The following is a 23,543-nucleotide window of genomic DNA, read 5'->3' as shown; positions in this document are numbered from 1 at the left end:
AGACCAGGGGTGTCAAACTCATTTTCACCGAGGGCCACATCAAGCTTATGGTGACCTTCAAAGGGCCGATAGTAAGAAAGTATAGTAAGGGTCTGTTCACACAAGAGTATTTATGTACATAACATGCAGTGAATGGAAGCCATTGATTTCAATGTGTTTATTCACATGATGTATATTTTCATACAGCATGACCTATTTTGTTGCGTACTGCGCACCCCAATAGGCCATTGAAGTGAATGGGCCGCGCAAATACATGGTAAATGCGCAGGAAACCTGTGTATTCAATGCATATTTGCGCAGCATCACAGTGGCCCCAGTAGTAACAGGGCACCCCACAGTGGCCCCAGTAGTAATAGCGACCCCCACAGTAATATTAATCCCTTCAGCAATATTATCCCCGTCAGTAATATTAACCCCCTCCCAGCAGCAATATTAACCCCCTCCCAGCAGCAATATTAACCCCCTCCCAGCAGCAATATTAACCCCCTCCCAGCAGCAATATTAACCCCCCAGCAGCAATATTAACCCCCCATAGCAGCAATATTAACCCCCCCAGCATCAATATTAACTCCCCCAGCGGCAATATTAACCCCCTCCCAGCAGCAATATTAACCCCCCCAGCAGCAATACTAACCCCCCCAGCAGCAATATTAATCCCCCCCAGCAGCAATAGTAACCCCTTCAACAGCAATATTAAACCCCTCCCAGCAGCAATATTAAACCTCTCCCAGCAGCAATATTAACCCCCTCCCAGCAGCAATATTAACCCCCCCAACCCAACCCATATACTTACCTCCTCCTTGCTGTCAGCGCGCTCCTCCTCTGCTCACGCTAAGCCTGGGTACACACTGACATCAGTGTGTACGCCCGGAATGTGTCCTCCCTGAGTCCTCTCCTGCGGAACTAAAGCGCAGGGGACTCAGAGGAGGAGGATCCTGGCTGCACACTGGCATCAGAGAGTGCATCAGGATCAGCAGTAACAGCGCGATTACCAGCGGGGAGCTGCAGCACCCCAGCTGGTAATCGCTACAGTGTTGAGCCGCCGTCGGCATGCCGTGGGCCACATAAAATGAGGCAGCAGGCCTTGTGTTTGACACATGGGATCTAGACAATCGGTAGCTTGCATGAACTAATCTCTCATTCATAGTATGATTGAGCAAATAAAATCATCTAGTTGTTGCGCCTGTCAGCTCATAGTTAATTTTGCCAGCACAGCTTGTTCTGTCCAGACTAGCCAGGGTTAACATCTCCTGTGCCTTCTAGTCAGGTTAATTACCCTGCTATGTGTCTGAGAAGTGTGCTGGTGATTGACACATCTATCTACCTATCGGCTCCCCCCGCCTCCCTATAATCTCCAGCTCTTGCTGCCTGGGAGTTGCCGATTATTCTTCAGTGTTCTGTTTTCTGTGTCCTCAGAGTAGTCCGGCTACTCTGACCTGCTGGTAGTCTGGCCCTGCTACTTTGGGTTTATGGTTCTTTGTTCAGTGTTCAGTGTCTGTTGAGTAGTCCAGCTACTCTAACCTGCTGGTAATCTGGCCCTGGTACTTTGTGCCATTCCCTCTGTCTGCTAGCTTGTCTGCCTGGTTTGGTATCCTTGTCCTCTAGACCTCGCTGTTATCAGCCAGGGCTTTACCATCTGCCTCTGTCCTGTTTGTACTGTTTGTGTTGGTTTTGTCATCTGCCTTTCCTGTCAGTGCTAGTGGGTAGTAGTCTCTTGCATAAGTACGGCGGTCCCTGCCTGTTCTCCCCTAGGAAGCATAGGATCAGAGTTGGTGGCCTGGACGAGTCCACCACCAGGGCTATCTCCAGGAAGGGACAGTGGCGTGGGTTTAGATCAGGGAGCCCTGCGCCGTGAGTACCTAGGCACCCCACTCGTACCGTAACATAATAATCGGTCCAAACAAACTGCTCTAGACGCAGTGTGGATCCTGTTCAGGCTCTTTCAAGCCAGTTTAGTATCATGTCTGTACAGGATCCAATGCAAGTCCTGTTTCAGCAAGTGCTAGCGTTAACGCAGTAGGTGGCGGACATCATGCAGCAGAGGTCTGCCATTAAGTATGTGCCTGCAGCTTTGGACTTGTCTGCACAATCTGAACCAAGGTTTGAACTACCAGACCGTTTTTTTGGCAAACGTAGTGAATTTTTTTTTTACCCCGTGTTCCAGTATAGCTAGCCATCCGTTGGTGGGCGGACTCCCGATCTGTATCCTGACCCCTAGTCCATTGGTAGGCGGATGTAGGGCCCTGTCCGCCTGAGCCACCCATCCTTTGGTTGTGGACGCCCATTTCTTGTTACTTACAGACTATTGTGGCTGTGTCCTATTGTGTAGGCGCAATAAGTTCTGTTCAAGGTATATATGCATTTTTTCCGCTCCTTATTGTGACTGCTATGCGTTATTGCAGGCCATATTCATGAGTCCTGTAAGACGTGCATCCATTAAAGGAGTTGGTATTTCTATATATTTTTGCCTAAAGGGTCTGAGGCCCCTTTTTTTGAGGGGGGGGGGGGGGGGGGATAATGTTACATCTGTCAGCTCATAGTTAATTTTGCCAGCACACCTTGTTCTGTCCAGACTAGCCAGGGTTAACATCTCCTGTGCCTTCTAGTCAGGTTAATTACCCTGCTATGTGTCTGAGAAGTGTGCTGGTGATTGACAGGTCTATCTACCTATTGGCTCCCCCCGCCTCCCTATAACATCCAGCTTGTCCGCTAGACCTCGCTGTTATCAGGCAGGGTTTTCCAGTCTGCCTCTGTTCTGTTTATATTGTTCGGGTTGGTCATTTACACCTGCCTTTCCTGTCTGTACTAGTGGGTAGTATTCTCTTGCATAGGTACGACAGTCCCTGCCTGTCCCCTCTAGGAAGCGTAGGGTCAGAGTTGGCGGCCTGGACGTGTCCACCATCAGGGCTATCTCCAGGAAGGGACAGTGGCGTGGGTGAAGATCAGGGAGCCCCACGCCGTGAGTACCTAGGCACCCCACTAGTACCGTAACACTAGTAGGCCTAGTCTATAAACACTACATGAGGCTTACTATTTTCCTCAGCCAATTATCTGCAGCTCCCCTGCAAAAGTGTGCACTCTGAGCTCGCCATTCATGACAAACTATTATGTGGTAACACAAAATTTAGCATGACTACTACCATGTAATCTAGGGTGCCAGACAATTTGTGATTTAAAAAGGCAGAGCATAGCTCTGGCCCAATTTTCTACCAATTTTATTTCACATATTGTATACTGCTTTACAGAACATATAAACAAAGCTCACTATTGTAGACAGTGGGCAAGAAAACTGAAGTATGCCCGGGTATGTGGGAGACCTAAAGAGGGTGTCTACTAGAGATGAGCGAACACCAAAATGTTCGGGTGTTCGTTATTCGTAACGAACTTCCCGTGATGCTCGAGGGTTCGTTTCGAACAACGAACCCCATTGAAGTCAATGGGCGACCAGAACATTTTTGTATTTCGCCGATGCTCGCTAAGGTTTTCATGTGTGAAAATCTGGGCAATTCAGGAAAGTGATGGGAATGACACAGTGACGGATAGGGCAGGCGAGGGGCTACATGTTGGGCTGCATCCTAAGTTCACAGGTCCCACTATTAAGCCACAATAGCGGCAAGAATGGGCCCCCCCCCCCCTCCCAACAACTTTTACTTCTGAAAAGCGCTCATTAGCATGGCATACCTTTGCTAAGCACCACACTACCTCCAACAAAGCACAATCACTGCCTGCATGACACTCCACTGCCACTTCTCCTGAGTTACATGCTGCCCAACCGCACCCCCTCCCCCCCACAGCGCACACCAAACTGTCCCTGCGCAGCCTTCAGCTGCCCTCATGCCACACCACCCTCATGTCTATTTAGAAGTGCGTCTGCCACGACGAGGGACCGCAGGCACACACTGCACAGGGTTGGCACGGCTAGGTAGCGACCCTCTTTAATAGGGGCGGGGCGATAGCCCACAATGCTGTACAGAAGCAATGAGAAATACAATCCTGTGCCACCGCCATCAGGAGCTGCACACGTGGGCATAGCAATGGGGAACCTATGTGCCACACACTATTCATTCTGTCAAGGTGTCTGCATGCCCCAGTCAGACTGGTTATATGCACCTTAACAGTAACCGCGTTGGTGGTAATGTGGTGGTGACTGCGGACCTAGTACCACGGTTGTATTTTGTTGGTTTTCGGAATGTGGCCAGGATTAAGTGGGCCGTGGCGGGGGGATGGTGGGGGGGCTCTCTTGTAGTGTCGGTAAAGGTGAAATTCTTGGACTGCCACCAGACGAACCAATGCAAAGGCATTTGCCAACAATGTTTTCCCTGTTGGAGGAGGAGGGGGATGTTTTTGAGGCACTACGTGTCCTCTCCACGTGTCCGTGGTTATATGCACCTTAACAGTAACCGCGTTGGTGGTAATGTGGTGGTGACTGCGGACCTAGTACCACGGTTGTATTTTGTTGGTTTTCGGAATGTGGCCAGGATTAAGTGGGCCGTGGCGGGGGGATGGTGGGGGGGCTCTCTTGTAGTGTCGGTAAAGGTGAAATTCTTGGACTGCCACCAGACGAACCAATGCAAAGGCATTTGCCAACAATGTTTTCCCTGTTGGAGGAGGAGGGGGATGTTTTTGAGGCACTACGTGTCCTCTCCACGTGTCCGTGGTTATATGCACCTTAACAGTAACCGCGTTGGTGGTAATGTGGTGGTGACTGCGGACCTAGTACCACGGTTGTATTTTGTTGGTTTTCGGAATGTGGCCAGGATTAAGTGGGCCGTGGCGGGGGGATGGTGGGGGGGCTCTCTTGTAGTGTCGGTAAAGGTGAAATTCTTGGACTGCCACCAGACGAACCAATGCAAAGGCATTTGCCAACAATGTTTTCCCTGTTGGAGGAGGAGGGGGATGTTTTTGAGGCACTACGTGTCCTCTCCACGTGTCCGTTCCATGTAAGCAATAGTAGCACTCAAGACAGGCCCCAGTAACAATTCTGAAGCAGCAGTATAGCGGGAGCGCAGTCTTCGTTCCATGTAAGCAATAGTAGCACTCAAGACAGGCCCCAGTAACAATTCTGAAGCAGCAGTATAGCGGGAGCGCAGTCTTCGTTCCATGTAAGCAATAGTAGCACTCAAGACAGGCCCCAGTAACAATTCTGAAGCAGCAGTATAGCGGGAGCGCAGTCTTCGTTCCATGTAAGCAATAGTAGCACTCAAGACAGGCCCCAGTAACAATTCTGAAGCAGCAGTATAGCGGGAGCGCAGTCTTCGTTCCATGTAAGCAATAGTAGCACTCAAGACAGGCCCCAGTAACAATTCTGAAGCAGCAGTATAGCGGGAGCGCAGTCTTCGTTCCATGTAAGCAATAGTAGCACTCAAGACAGGCCCCAGTAACAATTCTGAAGCAGCAGTATAGCGGGAGCGCAGTCTTCGTTCCATTTCAGTAGCCTTAGTATAGCCAAGGCACAAGTGACATTTATGTAGCTAAACTGTAGGCCAACCCCACACACCTTTCTGTACTATGAGTGCAGGCGAAGAACATAGAAATTACTATGATTACACTGTAGGTGAGGGCCCCAAAAAATTGGTGTACCAACAGTACTAATGTACCTCAGTAAAAATTGGCCATGCCCAACCAAGATGGCAGGTGAATCGCTTTGGTTAATGTGGCTTAAGTGGTAACTAGGCCTGGAGGCAGCCCAGTGTAACGAAAAATTGGTTCAAGTTAAAGTTCCAACGCTTTTAAGCTAATTGAAACTTATAAAAATTGTTCTGAAAAATTATTTGAGTGAGCCTTGTGGCCCTAAGAAAAATTGCCCGTTCAGCGTGATTACGTGAGGTTTCAGGAGGAGGAGCAGGAGGAGGAGGAGGAGGAATATTAGACACAGATTGATGAAGCACAAATGTCCCCGTTTTGGATGGTGAGAGAGAATGTAGCTTCCATCCGCGGGTGCAGCCTACGTATTGCTTACGTATCGCTGCTGTCCGCTGGTGGAGAACAGAAGTCTGGCGAAATCCAGCCTTTGTTCATCTTGATGAGTGTTAGCCTGTCGGCACTGTCGGTTGACAAGCGGCTACGCTTATCGGTGATGATTCCCCCAGCCGCACTAAACACCCTCTCCGACAACACGCTAGCCGCAGGACAAGCAAGCACCTCAAGGGCATACAGGGCTAGTTCAGGCCACGTGTCCAGCTTCGACACCCAGTAGTTGTAGGGGGCAGAGGCGTCACCAAGGATGGTCGTGCGATCCGCTACGTACTCCCTCACCATCCTTTTGCAGTGCTCCCGCCGACTCAGCCGTGACTGGGGAGCGGTGACACAGTCTTGGTGGGGAGCCATAAAGCTGGCCAGGCCCTTAAAGACTGTTGCACTGCCTGGGATGTACATGCTGCTCGATCTACGCACATCCCCTGCAACATGGCCCTCGGAACTGCGCCTTCTGCCACTAGCGCTGTCGGCTGGGAATTTTACCATCAGCTTGTCCGCAAGGGTCCTGTGGTATAGCAACACTCTCGAACCCCTTTCCTCTTCGGGAATCAGAGTGGGCAGGTTCTCCTTATACCGTGGATCGAGCAGTGTGTACACCCAGTAATCCGTAGTGGCCAGAATGCGTGCAACGCGAGGGTCACGAGAAAGGCATCCTAACATGAAGTCAGCCATGTGTGCCAGGGTACCTGTACGCAACACATGGCTGTCTTCACTAGGAAGATCACTTTCAGGATCCTCCTCCTCCTCCTCCTCCTCAGGCCATACACGCTGAAAGGATGACAGGCAATCAGCCGGTGTACCGTCAGCAGCGGGCCAAGCTGTCTCTTCCCCCTCCTCCTCATCCTCCTCATGCTCCTCCTCCTCCTCCTGTACGCGCTGAGAAATAGACAGGAGGGTGCCCTGACTATCCAGCGGCATACTGTCTTCCCCCGCCCCCGTTTCCGAGCGCAAAGCAGCTGCCTTTATGGTTTGCAGGGAATTTCTCAAGATGCATAGCAGAGGAATGGTGACGCTAATGATTGTAGCATCGCCGCTCACCACCTGGGTAGACTCCTCAAAATTACCAAGGACATGGCAGATGTCTGCCAACCAGGCCCACTCTTCTGAAAGGAATTGAGGAGGCTGACTCCCACTGCGCCGCCCATGTTGGAGTTGGTATTCGACTATAGCTCTACGCTGTTCATAGAGCCTGGCCAACATGTGGAGCGTAGAGTTCCACCGTGTGGGCACGTCGCACAGCAGTCGGTGCACTGGCAGCTTAAAGTGATGTTGCAGGGTGCGCAGGGTGGCAGCGTCCGTGTGGGACTTGCGGAAATGTGCGCAGAGCCGGCGCGCCTTTACGAGCAGGTCTGACAAGCGTGGGTAGCTTTTCAGAAAGCGCTGAACCACCAAATTAAAGACGTGGGCCAGGCATGGCACGTGCGTGAGGCTGCCGAGCTGCAGAGCCGCCACCAGGTTACGCCCGTTGTCACACACGACCATGCCCGGTTGGAGGCTCAGCGGCGCAAGCCAGCGGTCGGTCTGCTGTGTCAGACCCTGCAGCAGTTCGTGGGCCGTGTGCCTCTTATCGCCTAAGCTGAGTAGTTTCAGCACGGCCTGCTGACGCTTGCCCACCGCTGTGCTGCCACACCGCGCGACACCGACTGCTGGCGACATGCTGCTGCTAACACATCTTGATTGTGAGACAGAGGAGGAGGAGGAGGAGGAGGGTGCTTTAGTGGAGGAAGCATACACCTCCGCAGATACCACCACCGAGCTGGGGCCCGCAATTCTGGGGGTGGGTAGGACGTGAGCGGTCCCAGGCTCTGACTCTGTCCCAGCCTCCACTAAATTCACCCAATGTGCCGTCAGGGAGATGTAGTGGCCCTGCCCGCCTGTGCTTGTCCACGTGTCCGTAGTTAAGTGGACCGTGGCAGTAACCGCGTTGGTGAGGGCGCGCACAATGTTGCGGGAGACGTGGTCGTGCAGGGCTGGGACGGCACATCGGGAAAAGTAGTGGCGACTGGGAACTGAGTAGCGCGGGGCTGCCGCCTCCATGATACTTTTGAAGGACTCCGTTTCCACAACCCTATACGGCAGCATCTCAAGGCTGATGAATTTTGCGATGCGGACGGTTAACGTTTGAGCGTGCGGGTGCGTGGCGGCGTACTTGCGCTTGCGCTCGAACACTTGCGCAAGCGACGGCTGAACGGTGCGCTGAACTACACTGCTGGATGGGGCCGAGGACAGCGGAGATGAGGGTGTGGGTGCAGGCCATGAGGCGGTAGTGCCTGTGTCCTGAGAGGGGGGTTGCATCTCAGTGGCAGGTTGGGGCACAGGGGGAGAGGCAGGGGTGCAAACCGGAGGCGGTGAACGGCCTTTGTCCCACCTTGCGGGGTGCTTGGCCATCATATGTCTGCGCATGGTGGTGGTGGTGAGGCTGTTGGTGTTGGCTCCCCGGCTGAGCTTTGCGCGACAAAGGTTGCACACCACTGTTCGTCGGTCGTCAGGCGTCTCTGTGAAAAACTGCCAGACCTTAGAGCACCTCGGCCTCCGCAGGGTGGCATGGCGCGAGGGGGCGCTTTGGGAAACACTTGGTGGATTATTCGGTCTGGCCCTGCCTCTACCCCTGGCCACTGCACTGCCTCTTGCAACCTGCCCTGCTGATGCCCTTGACTCCCCCTCTGAAGACCTGTCCTCCTGAGTAAGCGTTGCACACCAGGTGGGGTCAGTCACCTCATCGTCCTGCTGCTCTTCCTCCGAATCCTCTGTGCGCTGCTCCCTGGGACTTACTGCCCTTACTACTACCTCACTGCAAGACAACTGTGTCTGATCGTCATCGTCCTCCTCACCCACAGAAAGTTGTTGAGACAGTTGGCGGAAGTCCCCAGCCTCTTCCCCCGGACCCCGGGAACTTTCGAATGGTTGGGCATCAGTGACGATAAACTCCTCTGGTGGGAGAGGAACCGCTGCTGCCCAATCTAAGCAGGGGCCCGAGAACAGTTCCTGGGAGTGTTCCCGCTCCTGAGCAGGTGTCATTGTAGTGGAGTGAGGAGGCTGGGAGGAAGGAGGAGCAGCAGACAGAGGATTCGGATTGGCAGCAGTGGACGGCGCAGAACTGCGGGTAGACGATAGGTTGCTCGAAGCACTTTCTGCCATCCAGGACAGGACCTGCTCACACTGCTCATTTTCTAATAACCGTCTCCCGCGTGGACCCATTAATTGGGCGATGAATGTGGGGACGCCAGAAACGTGCCTCTCTCCTAATCGCGCAGCAGACAGCTGCGACACACCTGGATCAGGAGCTTGGCCTGTGCCCACACCCTCACTTGGCCCTCCGCGTCCTCGGCCACGTCCACGTCCACGTCCTCTAGGCTTACCCCTACCCCTCAGCATGCTGTATTACCAGTGATTAGATTTCCCAGGCAGGAAATAAATTGGCGCAAGACTGCAGGCCAAATATAATTTTTGCCCTTTTTGGAAAACGAAAGGCCCCACTGCCTCTAGTGAATGAATTATCTAAGTTTAATAACTGTGCTGTGTCCCTGCTTATGTGTCACAGAACGTGAGGGTAGCAGAGTTATTAACTGTGGCAGAGCAGGTATTTTTTTTCCCAATTAAGGAAAGCAAATGGCGAACCCAGCAGTAAAGCGTAGCTGGCTGCGTATGATTTAGCAATGTTTTTCACGCAGCTCACACGTCTCCACAGGCGTAAGGACGGACACAGGCTGGACAAATAGATTTCTTTTCAGTTTTTTCCCACCAACAGGCAGCACTGCGTATATTCAATGAACCTGAGAAGTTTAATAACTGTGCTGTGTCCCTGCTTATGTGTCACAGAACGTGAGGGTAGCAGAGTTATTAACTGTGGCAGAGCAGGTATTTTTTTTCCCAATTAAGGAAAGCAAATGGCGAACCCAGCAGTAAAGCGTAGCTGGCTGCGTATGATTTAGCAATGTTTTTCACGCAGCTCACACGTCTCCACAGGCGTAAGGACGGACACAGGCTGGACAAATAGATTTCTTTTCAGTTTTTTCCCACCAACAGGCAGCACTGCGTATATTCAATGAACCTGAGAAGTTTAATAACTGTGCTGTGTCCCTGCTTATGTGTCACAGAACGTGAGGGTAGCAGAGTTATTAACTGTGGCAGAGCAGGTATTTTTTTTCCCAATTAAGGAAAGCAAATGGCGAACCCAGCAGTAAAGCGTAGCTGGCTGCATATGATTTAGCAATGTTTTTCACGCAGCTCACACGTCTCCACAGGCGTAAGGACGGACACAGGCTGGACAAATAGATTTCTTTTCAGTTTTTTCCCACCAACAGGCAGCACTGCGTATATTCAATGAACCTGAGAAGTTTAATAACTGTGCTGTGTCCCTGCTTATGTGTCACAGAACGTGAGGGTAGCAGAGTTATTAACTGTGGCAGAGCAGGTATTTTTTTTCCCAATTAAGGAAAGCAAATGGCGAACCCAGCAGTAAAGCGTAGCTGGCTGCGTATGATTTAGCAATGTTTTTCACGCAGCTCACACGTCTCCACAGGCGTAAGGACGGACACAGGCTGGACAAATAGATTTCTTTTCAGTTTTTTCCCACCAACAGGCAGCACTGCGTATATTCAATGAACCTGAGAAGTTTAATAACTGTGCTGTGTCCCTGCTTATGTGTCACAGAACGTGAGGGTAGCAGAGTTATTATAACTCTTGGAGAGCAGGTATTTTTTTTCCCAATTAAGGAAAGCAAATGGCGAACCCAGCAGTAAAGCGTAGCTGGCTGCGTATGATTTAGCAATGTTTTTCACGCAGCTCACACGTCTCCACAGGCGTAAGGACGGACACAGGCTGGACAAATAGATTTGTTTTCAGTTTTTTCCCACCAACAGGCAGCACTGCGTATATTCAATGAACCTGAGAAGTTTAATAACTGTGCTGTGTCCCTGCTTATGTGTCACAGAACGTGAGGGTAGCAGAGTTATTAACTGTGGCAGAGCAGGTATTTTTTTTCCCAATTAAGGAAAGCAAATGGCGAACCCAGCAGTAAAGCGTAGCTGGCTGCGTATGATTTAGCAATGTTTTTCACGCAGCTCACACGTCTCCACAGGCGTAAGGACGGACACAGGCTGGACAAATAGATTTCTTTTCAGTTTTTTCCCACCAACAGGCAGCACTGCGTATATTCAATGAACCTGAGAAGTTTAATAACTGTGCTGTGTCCCTGCTTATGTGTCACAGAACGTGAGGGTAGCAGAGTTATTAACTGTGGCAGAGCAGGTATTTTTTTTCCCAATTAAGGAAAGCAAATGGCGAACCCAGCAGTAAAGCGTAGCTGGCTGCGTATGATTTAGCAATGTTTTTCACGCAGCTCACACGTCTCCACAGGCGTAAGGACGGACACAGGCTGGACAAATAGATTTCTTTTCAGTTTTTTCCCACCAACAGGCAGCACTGCGTATATTCAATGAACCTGAGAAGTTTAATAACTGTGCTGTGTCCCTGCTTATGTGTCACAGAACGTGAGGGTAGCAGAGTTATTATAACTCTTGGAGAGCAGGTATTTTTTTTCCCAATTAAGGAAAGCAAATGGCGAACCCAGCAGTAAAGCGTAGCTGGCTGCGTATGATTTAGCAATGTTTTTCACGCAGCTCACACGTGTCCACCGCCCGTAAGGACGGACACAGGCTGGACAAATAGATTTGTTTTCAGTTTTTTCCCACCAACAGGCAGCACTGCGTATATTCTATGAATAATAACTGTGTTGTGGCCCTGCCTATACAATTCTTTCCCTGCAGTATCAATGGAGGGTGGAATGCTCTGCAGAGGCGATTTTGAGAAGCCCCAAAAAAATGCAGCACAGCCAACAGCAGCCTGGACAGTACTGCACACGGATAAATATGGCCCTAGAAAGGACCGTTGAGGTTCTTGAAGGCTACACTCACTCCTAACACTCTCCCTGCCTATGCAGCACTTCTGTCCCTAATGCCAGGTGCAACGGTCTGCAGAGGCGATTTTGAGAAAAAAAAAATCCCACTGCTAACAGCAGCCAACACACAGCTATCAGTGGCCCTAATAAGGACCTTTGGGGGGTCTTGAAGCCTACACTAACTACCAATTCTTTCCCTACAGCAGCTCCGGTATAAACAGCACTGTCCCTCATCTAACTCACACCGCATCTGAGGCGAGCCGCGGGAGGGGCCGACTTTTATATTAGGCGAACACCTGATCTCGCCAGCCACTCACAGCAGGGGGGTGGTATAGGGCTTAAACGTTGCAGGGGGAAGTTGTAATGCCTTCCCTGTCTTTCAATTGGCCAGAAAAGCGCGCTAACGTCTCAGGGAAGGAAGTGAAAGTAACCAGAACACCGCATGGTGTTCGTCACGAATAACGAACATCCCGAACACCCTAATATTCGCACGAATATCAAGCTCGGACGAACGCGTTCGCTCATCTCTAGTGTCTACCCATCTCCGACCACCATATAGTGTGCGGAGCAAGCGGACAGTTCGGACCTCCCTAGCATAGCCGTGCATGTGGGGGCATAGAGCGAACATGTCCCACAAGGAGGGAGACTGGGCGAGCCGCCCAGACCTCAGAATTAGCTAAGCTAAGTAGGGGGTGTGAGTCACAATAATTCTTATTGTAGCTGGTGCCGAGCGCATTCCACCACCGTACCGCCCTGGCCACACACCCAGAGAGATGGGGAGGGAATGGGCGAAGGGCCACGCGCCAGCAGGAGGAGAACGGCCCCAGCTGCATCCAACATAGCATACATGAAATCAACATGAGAGAATGTATCTGAACTCATTAGAAGTTTCTTGAGTGTTGTTACAAGTGTGCTCAAGAAACTTCACAATAAATTTAGTGTGTAACACGCAAGCTTCATTTTTCTTTTTTTAATTTACAGTAGAGTTCTGTTGCAACCTTGCTGCCGGAGGTCTTTTGAAAGTGAGCTAAGATCGTATTAAGGGCTGCCTCACAGCCTAGTTGCGAAGGTGTTTCCAAAGCACCAGTAGGTTGTCTACTGGGGTTGATCCTGTCCCACTGCCATGACCCACGGATCATCGGCCACTGGAGGCGACGAAAACAATAAGGTGGGCGGGGGGGACACAGCAGTAGGAGAGAGCCTCTCCATAACCTAGACCCAAAGCAGCTACAACAACAAAATACAATGCATCCATTGTGGGCTTATGAACTCACGAGTCCCAAGGAGGTGAGATCTCCAGAGTCCTAGCCGATTGAAGTCTGCAGAGAGTTTGTGCGTGAACGGGGGGACCTTTGTTCTCATAAAGAGGGAAACAGAAAAGAAAAAAAAGCAACAACTGTCAAACTATGTGATTTATGAATCGGCAATCAACTTGCTTCTGGAGGTTTTGCACTTTGTAGTAAGCTTCCACTTATCCAGCATCGTGAGCTGTGGTATCTGATGTTGTAGTTGAACCAGAAGCCACGAGGGGATGTCGATTGGTGGAATTTCTTTGGCCAAGCTTCTTTGAGGTCTTCTGGCGATCTGATGGAGATCTGTTGACCTTCTTTAAAGGTGGTGAGACCAAAAGGGAAGAGCCATTTTATTGAAAGCTTTTTTGCCTTCAGGGTGTCTGTTAGAGGCTTTAGGATCTGTCTCTTTGCCAGTGTACTTGGTGCTAAGTCCTGGAAAAGTAGGATCTTGGAGTTTTCTAGAAAGACGTCCTGAGCCTCTCATGCTTTTTAGAGTATGGCTGAAGTGTCCACATAGGAAAGGAGGCCACAAATTACATCTCTTGGCGGGTCTGTAGAGGAGGATTTGGGACGTAGTGCTCTATGTATGCATTCAATTTTTATGTCCTTTGCGAGCTCCTCTCCAAGAAGGGTCTGAAAGATCTGCGAGGCAGTAGACTCAAGAGCTTCTCTGGCGATGGACTCGGGATGCCTCTGAAGCGAATGTTCTTGCGCCTGCTGCTGTTTTCTTGGTCCTCAAGTAGTAGCATGGCCTGGTTCAGCTGATGTTGTTGTGCTATTAGGTTGGCCTGCAGTGCAGAACTTTGGAGGAGTACATCCTGTTGGGTGTTTTCTAGTTCTTCGACTCTACGCCCTATGTGTTTCACCTCGGTTTTGATGTCAGCTAGCTCTTTTAGGACAGGCGAAATAGATTGTGTTAGAAATTGTTTAAAGAAGGCATTTGAGATTATGCCTTGATCTTGGTCTTTGCTGTGATCTGAGGTGATCGATGCACTGTCTATAGCAGAGTCCTCCATATCCAGATTTGGTTGTGCATCATTTGTGGCTTTGCTTTTCTGTATAGCTGGGGAACTATGCTTTTTCTTAAGATATTTATCTATCTCGTTTTGATTTTTGTTTGGTCTTGGAGTTCCCATCTGTTCCCTACTCCTATCCCTGTTGGTCTTCACCATTTTTGCGCTTAGAATTAAATCTTAGAGATAAAGAAAGCCTGTGCGGAGGTCTTGTGGAGGCTCGTCCCACATTAGTTTAAGTTATTCATAAGTATGCAGCATTGTTCCTTTGCAGGAACTGGTAGACGTTAGTTTGCAGTTTATACCCTCCATTTTAAAGAATGCAGCGCCGGGAGCTGCGGACAGCGGTATCTCGGGTCTTTGTTGCTCACCACACAGCGCGGGGGGGGGGGGGATGGGGGAGGGGGCATCCAGCATCGGATCTTGTGCCCTCAAAGCAGGAACACCTTGAGATGGGATGAGGGGTCAGGTTCTCCTCAGGAGCTTGAAGGAGACACGTGCGTTCACCGGATGTACCCTATCAATAAGGAGAGTAGAATGGCTGCTTCTCTCTGTTTGAATTACTTATTTATAGGTCCAGAATTATTCTCTGTCTAGCAGGGTGAGATTAAGTTGTGAACAAGCTCCAGGAAGAGGTAGACACAGAGTCAATTGCCACATGTATATTTTTCAGACACTAGATGGTGCTGCAGTCCACCAGACTGGGGACAGAAATATGGGACTTGTTTAATAGAGATAGTTTAGAACTAGAAATGTTCTGGGCTATTTGCATCCACCCCTTTTTGTGATGCAAGATATGGCTTATATGTTGGGTGGCTCTGAGCCCCACCAGACTCAAATGAGCCACCTTATGTTTAATATATACTATTCTGCAGTTCCCTCCAATGGGGCTGTTTGACGTCTAGGTTGCTCCCCTAGTCCTCCCGATGGGCTTACAGCTATATTTAATAAATGAAGAAGCGGGGGTGCTACATAACTTTTCCCCTCCTGCACTTATATTGGGTGTTTTGGGAGTTTGCTGAAGGTCTCTCTTCACTCTCTGGCTCCAACTGTCTGAGGGCCGCACTATGCATCCCCTCTACACAGATCCTAGATTGCCGCTGCCTTACCAGAGAGCGGGAGCCTCCGCTGAACTTGAGATGCATCCCGACTGCAGTACCCCGCCGTCAACAGCACCAGAAGGCTTTGGAAATGGATCTGTCCCCGGAGGTCTTCACCCGGCAGGTGTATCACTTCAGATGTGTGCGGGCCGAGCAGCTGACCGCCAGCAGCGGTGAGTGTGGTGGGAGTTACAGTGGGGATCAATTAACTGTAAACTTAACTGAAGCAACCAGTGCCAGGCAGCTGCAACCAAGGCAAATAGGATCATGGGGTTTATCATAAGAGGAATGTGATGACAACATTAATCTTCCTCTTTACAAATCACTGGTTAGAAAAGACATGGGATATTGTGTACAGTTTTGGGCACCGATACTTAAGAAGGACATATCAGAGCTTGTAAGAGTTGAAAGACAATCAACTAAATTAATAAATGGAATAGCTGAACAAAAATACCCAGAGCAGTTCTCCAAATTGCATTATTTAGTTTAAAAAAAAGATGGCTGAGGAGGCAATCTAATAACTACGTATAAATATATCAGCGGCAATACTCCCCCATGATCTATTGGTACCAAGGATTTGTGACTGCAACAGGGGGCATCATTTATTCCTAGAAGAAGGAAGATTTCTATACCAACATAGACGGAGGTTCTGCAGTGAGACTGGGGAACTCCATGCCTGAGGACAAGCGGATGGCAAACTCACTAAAGGAGTTCAAGAGGGGCTTGAATGCCTTTCTTGATTGCAACAATATTATAAGGTATAGTCACTGATTTCTTCAGAAGGATCGTTGAGCTAGGGAGTTATTCTGATTGCCAGAATGGAGTCAGGAAGGATTTTTTCCCCTTAAAATTAGTACATTTTACTTCTACCTCATAGTTTTTTTTACCTACCTTTGGATCAACATTGCTGGATAATAGGTTGAACTGGATGGACATAAGTATTTTTCAGCTTTACACATTATGTTACTATGAATTTTCAAAAGAACAAAACGTACCAGGGAAGACTTAAACCCTGGAGGAAAGAAGGGAAAGAGGGAACATGATCAAAACCTTTAAGAATGTTAAAGGTTTAAAAAGGTTCAAGGGCAAATTATTGAATTTTAATATGGTTGCTAAACACTAGAATAAGGGGGCAAAGTCTGAGACTAGTTGGTGAAAAATCTGAAGCAATGTCAGAAAATATTATTTTACTGAAAGATTAGTAGAGGCTTGGAACAAACATCCAGCAGATGTGGTTGGAAAATCAACAGTACATAAATTCAAGCATGCCTGAGATAAGCATCTATTTAAGAGAAAATTAAAAAATAGAAATAATATACATGTAAGGGAAGGCTAGATGGACCATATAGTATTTTTCTGCTATCAATTTTCTATGTTTCTAATCTGACCAGGAATGTCCATACCTTATTGCAGGTGAAAAACAGAGATAATCCTCAGACTCGGTTCCCCAGTCTAGTCAGTATTAAACTGATTGTGCCAAAAGGCCCATTTAGATGGGATGAATGTCAGGCAAACTATGCCTGATACCTGTCCCTGCACATACTTGCTCTGGTGCTGCTGCATGGGAGCTAGTATCGCTGGCTAACAGCAGGGCAGCTGGAGGAGATTTCTCTCCTCACACTCCCCCGCCCATCTCCATTGACTTAACATAGCGGCCATTCAATACTGCACCATAAATGATGGACGATGAGCTGAACAATGGTCATTCAGTATAAATAGCAGCCGTTCAGTATTGACTGGCCGCTATGTTAAGTCAATGGAGAGGGACAGGGGAGAGTGAGGAGTGAAATCTCCTGCAGCCTCCCTGCCCTTCTGCTGGCCACTCTGTGAGTGAGCAAGTGATACTAGCGCCAATGCAGGAGCACAGGAGCGAGTCTGTGTACAGACGAGTGTCGAGCATCGTTTGACCGACATTCATCCCATCTAAATGGACTATAAGAGACTTCAAATATATGGTAAAGACATAACAGTATCAGCAAGAGATAGATCCCAAAAGTACTTCAATGTGTATCTCTTGGCTGTTTGCCAAACAAGTGGCCCAAAAAGGCTCCTGTCAGCAATAAATTATACAGGCTCTCCTGGGAATCCCATGTCATTTGAATGGCTTGTAAAAGTGTTGATGACGCTTGGGTTTATCCTTGACAATGCTACTGCCTCTAATTGGTGACTATTCTGGAGATTCTGAATTGTGAATCCAGTGGGGTAAGTCCATACCCCATTGCAGGGTTAGGGATGAAAATAGGGTAAATTTGTTAGACTCTGCACCCCAATCTTACCAGCACTAATGTGGTTTAGAGAATCATCATTTCTAATAGGGGACAGAACAGTTGAATAATTGAGCTATGTTTGTAATAACATTGAGTTGTCTTCACCAAGACACAGTTCATGTTTGCCATGAAAATAAACATCTGTTCAGATATAATTGTCAAATTTTACAGTTCTTGAGATTTGTGATACGGGCTTTTACTTATAACTACAATGGGTCTTTTATTTCTATTGTTGATGTAAATTTTAATATTCTTTATTTAATTGAACAACACACATATTTGATTGAAATAAAAAATAAATATTAATTATTTAACTAATTAATAATACTAATTTAATATTGACGCTGATTTACCTCATCAATAACTATGGCTCAATCCGAATGTCCCATTATTGATAGTAATAATAGCCAATTATTTACTGATTTGTACACATTTTTCCAACAGTTCTCATTGATTAACTTTTTACATGGCTCAATGGCAACAGTTTTCAAAATATAGTAATAATGATTCAATTGATTCACTAGTCAAAATTACACAGCAAATCAGAGTGATTTTAACTTTGTAGAAAATCTAAAATGAACTTTTAGAGATTTGTTCAATTATAAAATGTAAATTTACAAAAGGCAACCTTCACACAGACAATAAGGGCTGCAAACTTTCCACCGACGGAATCACTGTGGAAATTTTGCAGCATTTAAAGTACAAGCCATGTGGAGATTTCAGAAATCTTGCTCACATGGTGTAGAGATTTTCTGCAATGAATCCACAGTGTTTTTGAAATTCGAAGAATGTCCATTTATTCTGTGGATTTATGTTGTGGAATTCAACCTTTGAAACACCCTTGAAAGTGTGTATTCTGCCATTGGTCCACTATTTAAAATCTGTGAATTTTCAGCAAAATTGCTGTGGCGAAATGCCCACAGGGATTTTGCCACAAGTGAAGATACCCAAAATACAATCTATTATAGGTCTTACCTCTCTATGCTAATTTATGATAACACTATTTATAAGATTTTATTTATTGAGATGCTCCAAAATACCAGCTCATTAATTTTATTCATTGTTTCTTTAGTTCTTTATATCCACGCAGGTTCCAAAAATAATTTCTAATCATCTCAATTCTACATGTATACAACTCATGCATCACATTGATATTTATTGTTGTCTGTATTACAGCCAATCAAATGAGGATTTGCAGTCTATTGTTATATAGGTCAGATGAATAGTGACAATTGGGTTATAATGCTCCATCATTCAGAATGATTTGCCTTATCTATTTGCAAAAAGCAAGAGTTAGTCATGCTAACTGGATAAATATTTACAGAAGAGTAGATAGTCAACAGAATATATGAGTGAAAATTATTATTTTCAAAATCTAATTGAATTTCCTTGATTAGAGCTTTTAGAAATGTACCTAAAAGTTAAATTAACTTAATAAAATATGTTCAAATACTTAAAAGATAACAATAAGAGGACCACTGAAAAACATTTGTCAGGGCAAAACAATACAAATAACAAGAATTTTCTTTTAGAAAATATTCCTGGTTACGAATGGATTCACCAAAATTCTAAACATTCTTCAAACTGGTAAATTGTTTGATGTTCATGTTCAAGAAAGTCTATACTATACAAAGACAAACTACTGTACTATTACAATGTTAATTGGGTTAATTTTTAGCTTTTACTTTGTAATACAACTTGCAATTTAGTTTTTCTTCTATAATGTTAGCACACTTTATTTGATCACTCATATTTATAACATACATGTCAAGACCTTTACTAGATGTAATGTTCTTTACATTGCCTTTGTGTTATCTATGAAGGAGGATATGTTGTGGAAAGCAGAATATGTAATTGTGAAACGTATTATGATACATTCTTGAGTTATGGGTATCTGAAAGCACTAAAAAAAAAGAGTAAAATGAAACATATCTTTCAAATGTACATTTTCGGGCAATTTCTGAAACTCAGTGATAACAAAAAACTATAGTTTAAATACAGTTTAATACACCTAAACTAAATAATAAAAATGATAAATTTTTATAGTGATCAAAATAATTAATTTTCAGTAACTTCATGCTTTGTGAAAACAAAACAGAGTAATTCAAGCATGAAGGTGTCTCCTTTGAAAAATGTAATATAGCATCCTCGTCATTCTTAAATCAGTTCATTAGCTAAAGAAAAAAGTGGTGGATCATTAATCTTCAGCATAAACCTGCTAAGAAATTGATCAAGCCTTTGTGTCTACGGAAATACCCTGAAGCAGCTATTGATCAGTAATGGAGTGAATGCTTCAGATTGTGGAAGGATAGCATAGAAAGAAATAAAAGAAGTGTTATGCACAGAAAACCAGGAGACAAATCTTGCCTCTTCAAGTGTGAAACCCATCCACATAAACTGAAAGGAAAAGTGGTGCCTTATCCACTGAAGCTTTCAAACAATAGTTGACAAGATTGCTCATTAAGCTGGACATCTGCAAGAAAACATACCTTGCCAGATTGAAAGCATCATCGATCAGTCCAGCACGATTACTGACAGAAATGACCTATGAGAAAAATGGAACCATTAAGGATTATTATGCCAGCCGGGAGCCTTAGATCAAAACAAAGCCTTGCAAAAGTAACTTAACAAGAACTTACAGTACCTCATAGTTCCTCATTAGCTGGTCAATCAGTAATCTCCAGTTCTTGATATCATAATTAACTCTAAAGTAACCAATTTGATCAATGTTCCCAAGGATCCAACTGCATTCATCCAATGTGGGAATATGGTGGTATTCTTAAAACATGAAAAAAATGCAAACTGTTTGATATAGTATAAATTGTGCTATTTTTTAACAATTAGTAGAAACATGTTACAATAGGAACAAAAATGGATGATAAACAGTAGTTTATGCTCATTAAGCTTACTAATTGTCTGAGGCAATTACTTTGTCATTAAGAATGAAATTTTCTCTGTCTAAATAACAGAGCATTTGGAATTATTTATACAGCAGCTGCAAACAGAAAAAAAAGCATTCATAATCTAAGAGGTTGAAGTGATACACATTTTTCTAAGCACATGCATGTTCTAAAGTTGGCACTATATTAAATTCTGTTTCCTTTTTACAGTCAATGCAATTAGATATATGTTCAGTCTTAGTTTTCTGTCAATCAATTAGGACAAAAATGAAACAGCCATATATTCAATATGAGAAATATATGAGAAAATTCAGATATGCTACTTAAAAGCTATCTTTATGTACAATACAGAATATACATATTATTCAAACTGTTTAAAAGAAAAGTTACATTTTTCCAAAAGTTTAGATTGGACAGTATTTTTTTCTTTTGGATAACTAAAAAAAGCATACTGTAGAACATAATTAATCATTTATTTACAGAATATAAAATGTATGCATTACAGTCCATATACTGTAAGTAGATTTCATGAATCATAGAAAGGTAGAGTTGGAAGGGACCTCCAGGGGCATCAGGTCCAACCCCCTGCTCAATGCAGGATCCACTAAGTCAACCTAGACATATGTCTGTCAAGCCTCTGTTTGAAGATCTCCATTGAAGGAGAACTCACCACCTCTTGTGACAACCTGTTCCATTCACTCATCACCCTCACTGTCAAAAGGTTTCTTATAATATCTAATCGGTGTCTCCTCCCTTTTAGTTTCATCCTATTGCTTTTTTGGAGTTTCCTTGTGGAAATAAGACTAGGGCTGATCCGCCTGGACTGTGGCAGCCTTTCAGATATTTGTAGACCGCTATTAAGTCTCATCTCAGGCTTCTTTTTAACAAGGTAAACATTCCCAGGTCCTCTAATCATTCCTCATAGGACATAGGTTGCAGACAGCTCACCATCCTGGTAGCTTTTCCTTGAACTAGCTCCATTTTGTCTATATCTTTTTAAAATTGTGGTTCCCAGAACTGCACACAGTATTCTGGATGTGGTCTGACTAAGGAAGTTTAGAGGGGGATAATTACCTCACATAATCTAGACTCTATGCTTCTCTAAATACATTCTAGAATTTCCTTTTTTGCTGCTGCATCACACTGTTGACTCGTGTTTAGTCTGTGATCTATTAGTATACCCAGGTCTTTCTTCACATGTGCTGCTGCTAAGCTCAATTCTTTCCACAAAGTATGTGATTTTTTTAATTTTTCTTGGCTATATTTCAGACCTTCCATTTCACCTTGTTCAATACCATTATGTTAGTCACTGCCCACTGTTCAAGCTCATCTAGATCTTTTTGAATCCTCTCTCTTCTCTAGTGTTAGTGTAAGGATTGGCGGTTCGCGGGTCCGTCGTGCCCGCACCGCCGGTCCGGTCACACGTGCGGCCGCTGTGCGGCGCAGGGGAGCCCCGGTTCTCGTCACCTCCCCTGGCCGCCGGGCCCCGCCTCGCCGCCGGGTGGCTAGGGACGCGGTGGGTGTTGCCCCGCATTGTGTCCTAGGTATCCTGGCAACTAAACGTGTGTCTCCTGTCCTGCCTCCTGCTACACCAGCGTACTGCATATTTCTGACTCCTGTTACTGACCCTCTGCCTTTGGACCTGACGTTGCCTTTGCCTGACCCTCTTGTACCGCATACCCTCTTGTTGCTGACCCAGATTGTCTGACTCTCCTTGCTGTTGTTTGTTCCAGTGTCTGTCTGTTCGTTAGTCCCCGTGTCCCCCTTCCTTAGTGAGTGTAGGGACCGTCACCCAGTTGTCGCCCTGGGGCTTAGCCCAGGGGGGCAAGTAGGAAGGGACAGGGGTTGCGGGTATTTTCAGGGATCTCCAGTTTCCCGGACCCCGAGTCCTGACAGTTAGCTATCTCTCCTAGCTTTGAGTAGATGACAATAATATATTCGATCATCACTGCTGTAATGGTCCTTATAGAGAATATTGCACTGTCCTTTTTCCACTAAAGCATTAAAACATGTCTTTATCATTTAACTAGTTGCCAGTAATTATGAGGCAAGTATGCTCATCCTGAGTGTGACAGACTGGAGTCACATTATGACAAACATACTCATCAAGTTGATTGCACAAGCACTGATACTGTGTCAACATGACTAAGAAATGGACAACATAAGATCTTTATGACAGATTATGACATAGACTATTGTGCAAGTCCACTTTTTTCATGTCAGAAGCCCAATAAATGCAGACACAATAGCATAAATTAATTCATAAGACAGTATTTTTAGACATGGTGCTAACTTTTATTCAATAGATTCCAAATCAATCATAATTAAACCCAATTGAAAAACTCAACCAATAAATAGGCATCAGATATTAAAACTGCTGTACAATTATAGAGCAAAGAAAATAATTTGACTTGACACACTGAATCTCCAGGGACAGAATACGGGTCTGGAGAACACTGATTAATCTTTTCCCGTCTGCGCTACATAAATTAACAGACTTTTGACTGGTCCCTGTGCATGAAGTCCATTGACTCATGTGCTGAGTTTGATAGAGCTGCGCAGCTCTACATACAACACCATTAGCAGGATGGGGCTGTCACATTGACAACCCATTTTAGTCGGTTGAAGTAATCATTTCTTTATCACAAAGACTCCGAGCATTCATATTCAGTGCTGTGTTCTCAAATGCAGAAGGTCTGCTTCTGATTTCTTGTGATTACAAAATATACAGTGACATCAGTAGTGATGTCACAGGGACTCCCTCTGCAGACTCTGCAGGAAGCTTGGAGGCCCGATGTCCATCCTCTCTGCATATCTTTGAATACAGATTTCTGGTAACAGTGATATAATGGGCTGTTATCATTAGATCACTATTTAGCAGTGACCTGGATACATGGACAGCAAGAAAGATATAGATTATAACAATTTGTTCCTTGCTAATATTTGCCCCTTTGTAAAACAAAATAATAATACTATGATGAAATGTTAAAAAATAAATAAAATGGGAAAATAGATAATAAAAAAGGGGAAAAAAATAGAAAGCAACCCTCTCCCGAAAGTGTGCATTTCTCTGAACCCATGCGCACCAATTTTGCA

General features: G+C 45.9%; 1 protein-coding gene across 1 annotated transcript in view; it reads right to left on the bottom strand.

Moving 5' to 3' along the window:
* The window catches only part of TRHDE (thyrotropin releasing hormone degrading enzyme), an 819,510-nt gene that overhangs the window by 124,547 nt on the left and 671,420 nt on the right, over nucleotides 1–23,543 (bottom strand). Inside the window, exons 11-12 of the mRNA XM_066589876.1 lie at nucleotides 20,192–20,325; nucleotides 20,037–20,092 (exon numbers count right to left, since the gene is read on the bottom strand). Of these exons, the coding sequence (XP_066445973.1) occupies nucleotides 20,037–20,092; nucleotides 20,192–20,325 (190 nt within the window). The remainder of the gene's footprint in view (nucleotides 1–20,036; nucleotides 20,093–20,191; nucleotides 20,326–23,543) is intronic.

Source organism: Eleutherodactylus coqui, chromosome 2, assembly GCF_035609145.1.
Source record: "Eleutherodactylus coqui strain aEleCoq1 chromosome 2, aEleCoq1.hap1, whole genome shotgun sequence".
NCBI classification, from domain to species: domain Eukaryota; kingdom Metazoa; phylum Chordata; class Amphibia; order Anura; family Eleutherodactylidae; genus Eleutherodactylus; species Eleutherodactylus coqui.
The sequence above is the reverse complement of the archived record's forward strand: the minus strand, read 5'-3'. Positions and strand labels throughout refer to the sequence as shown.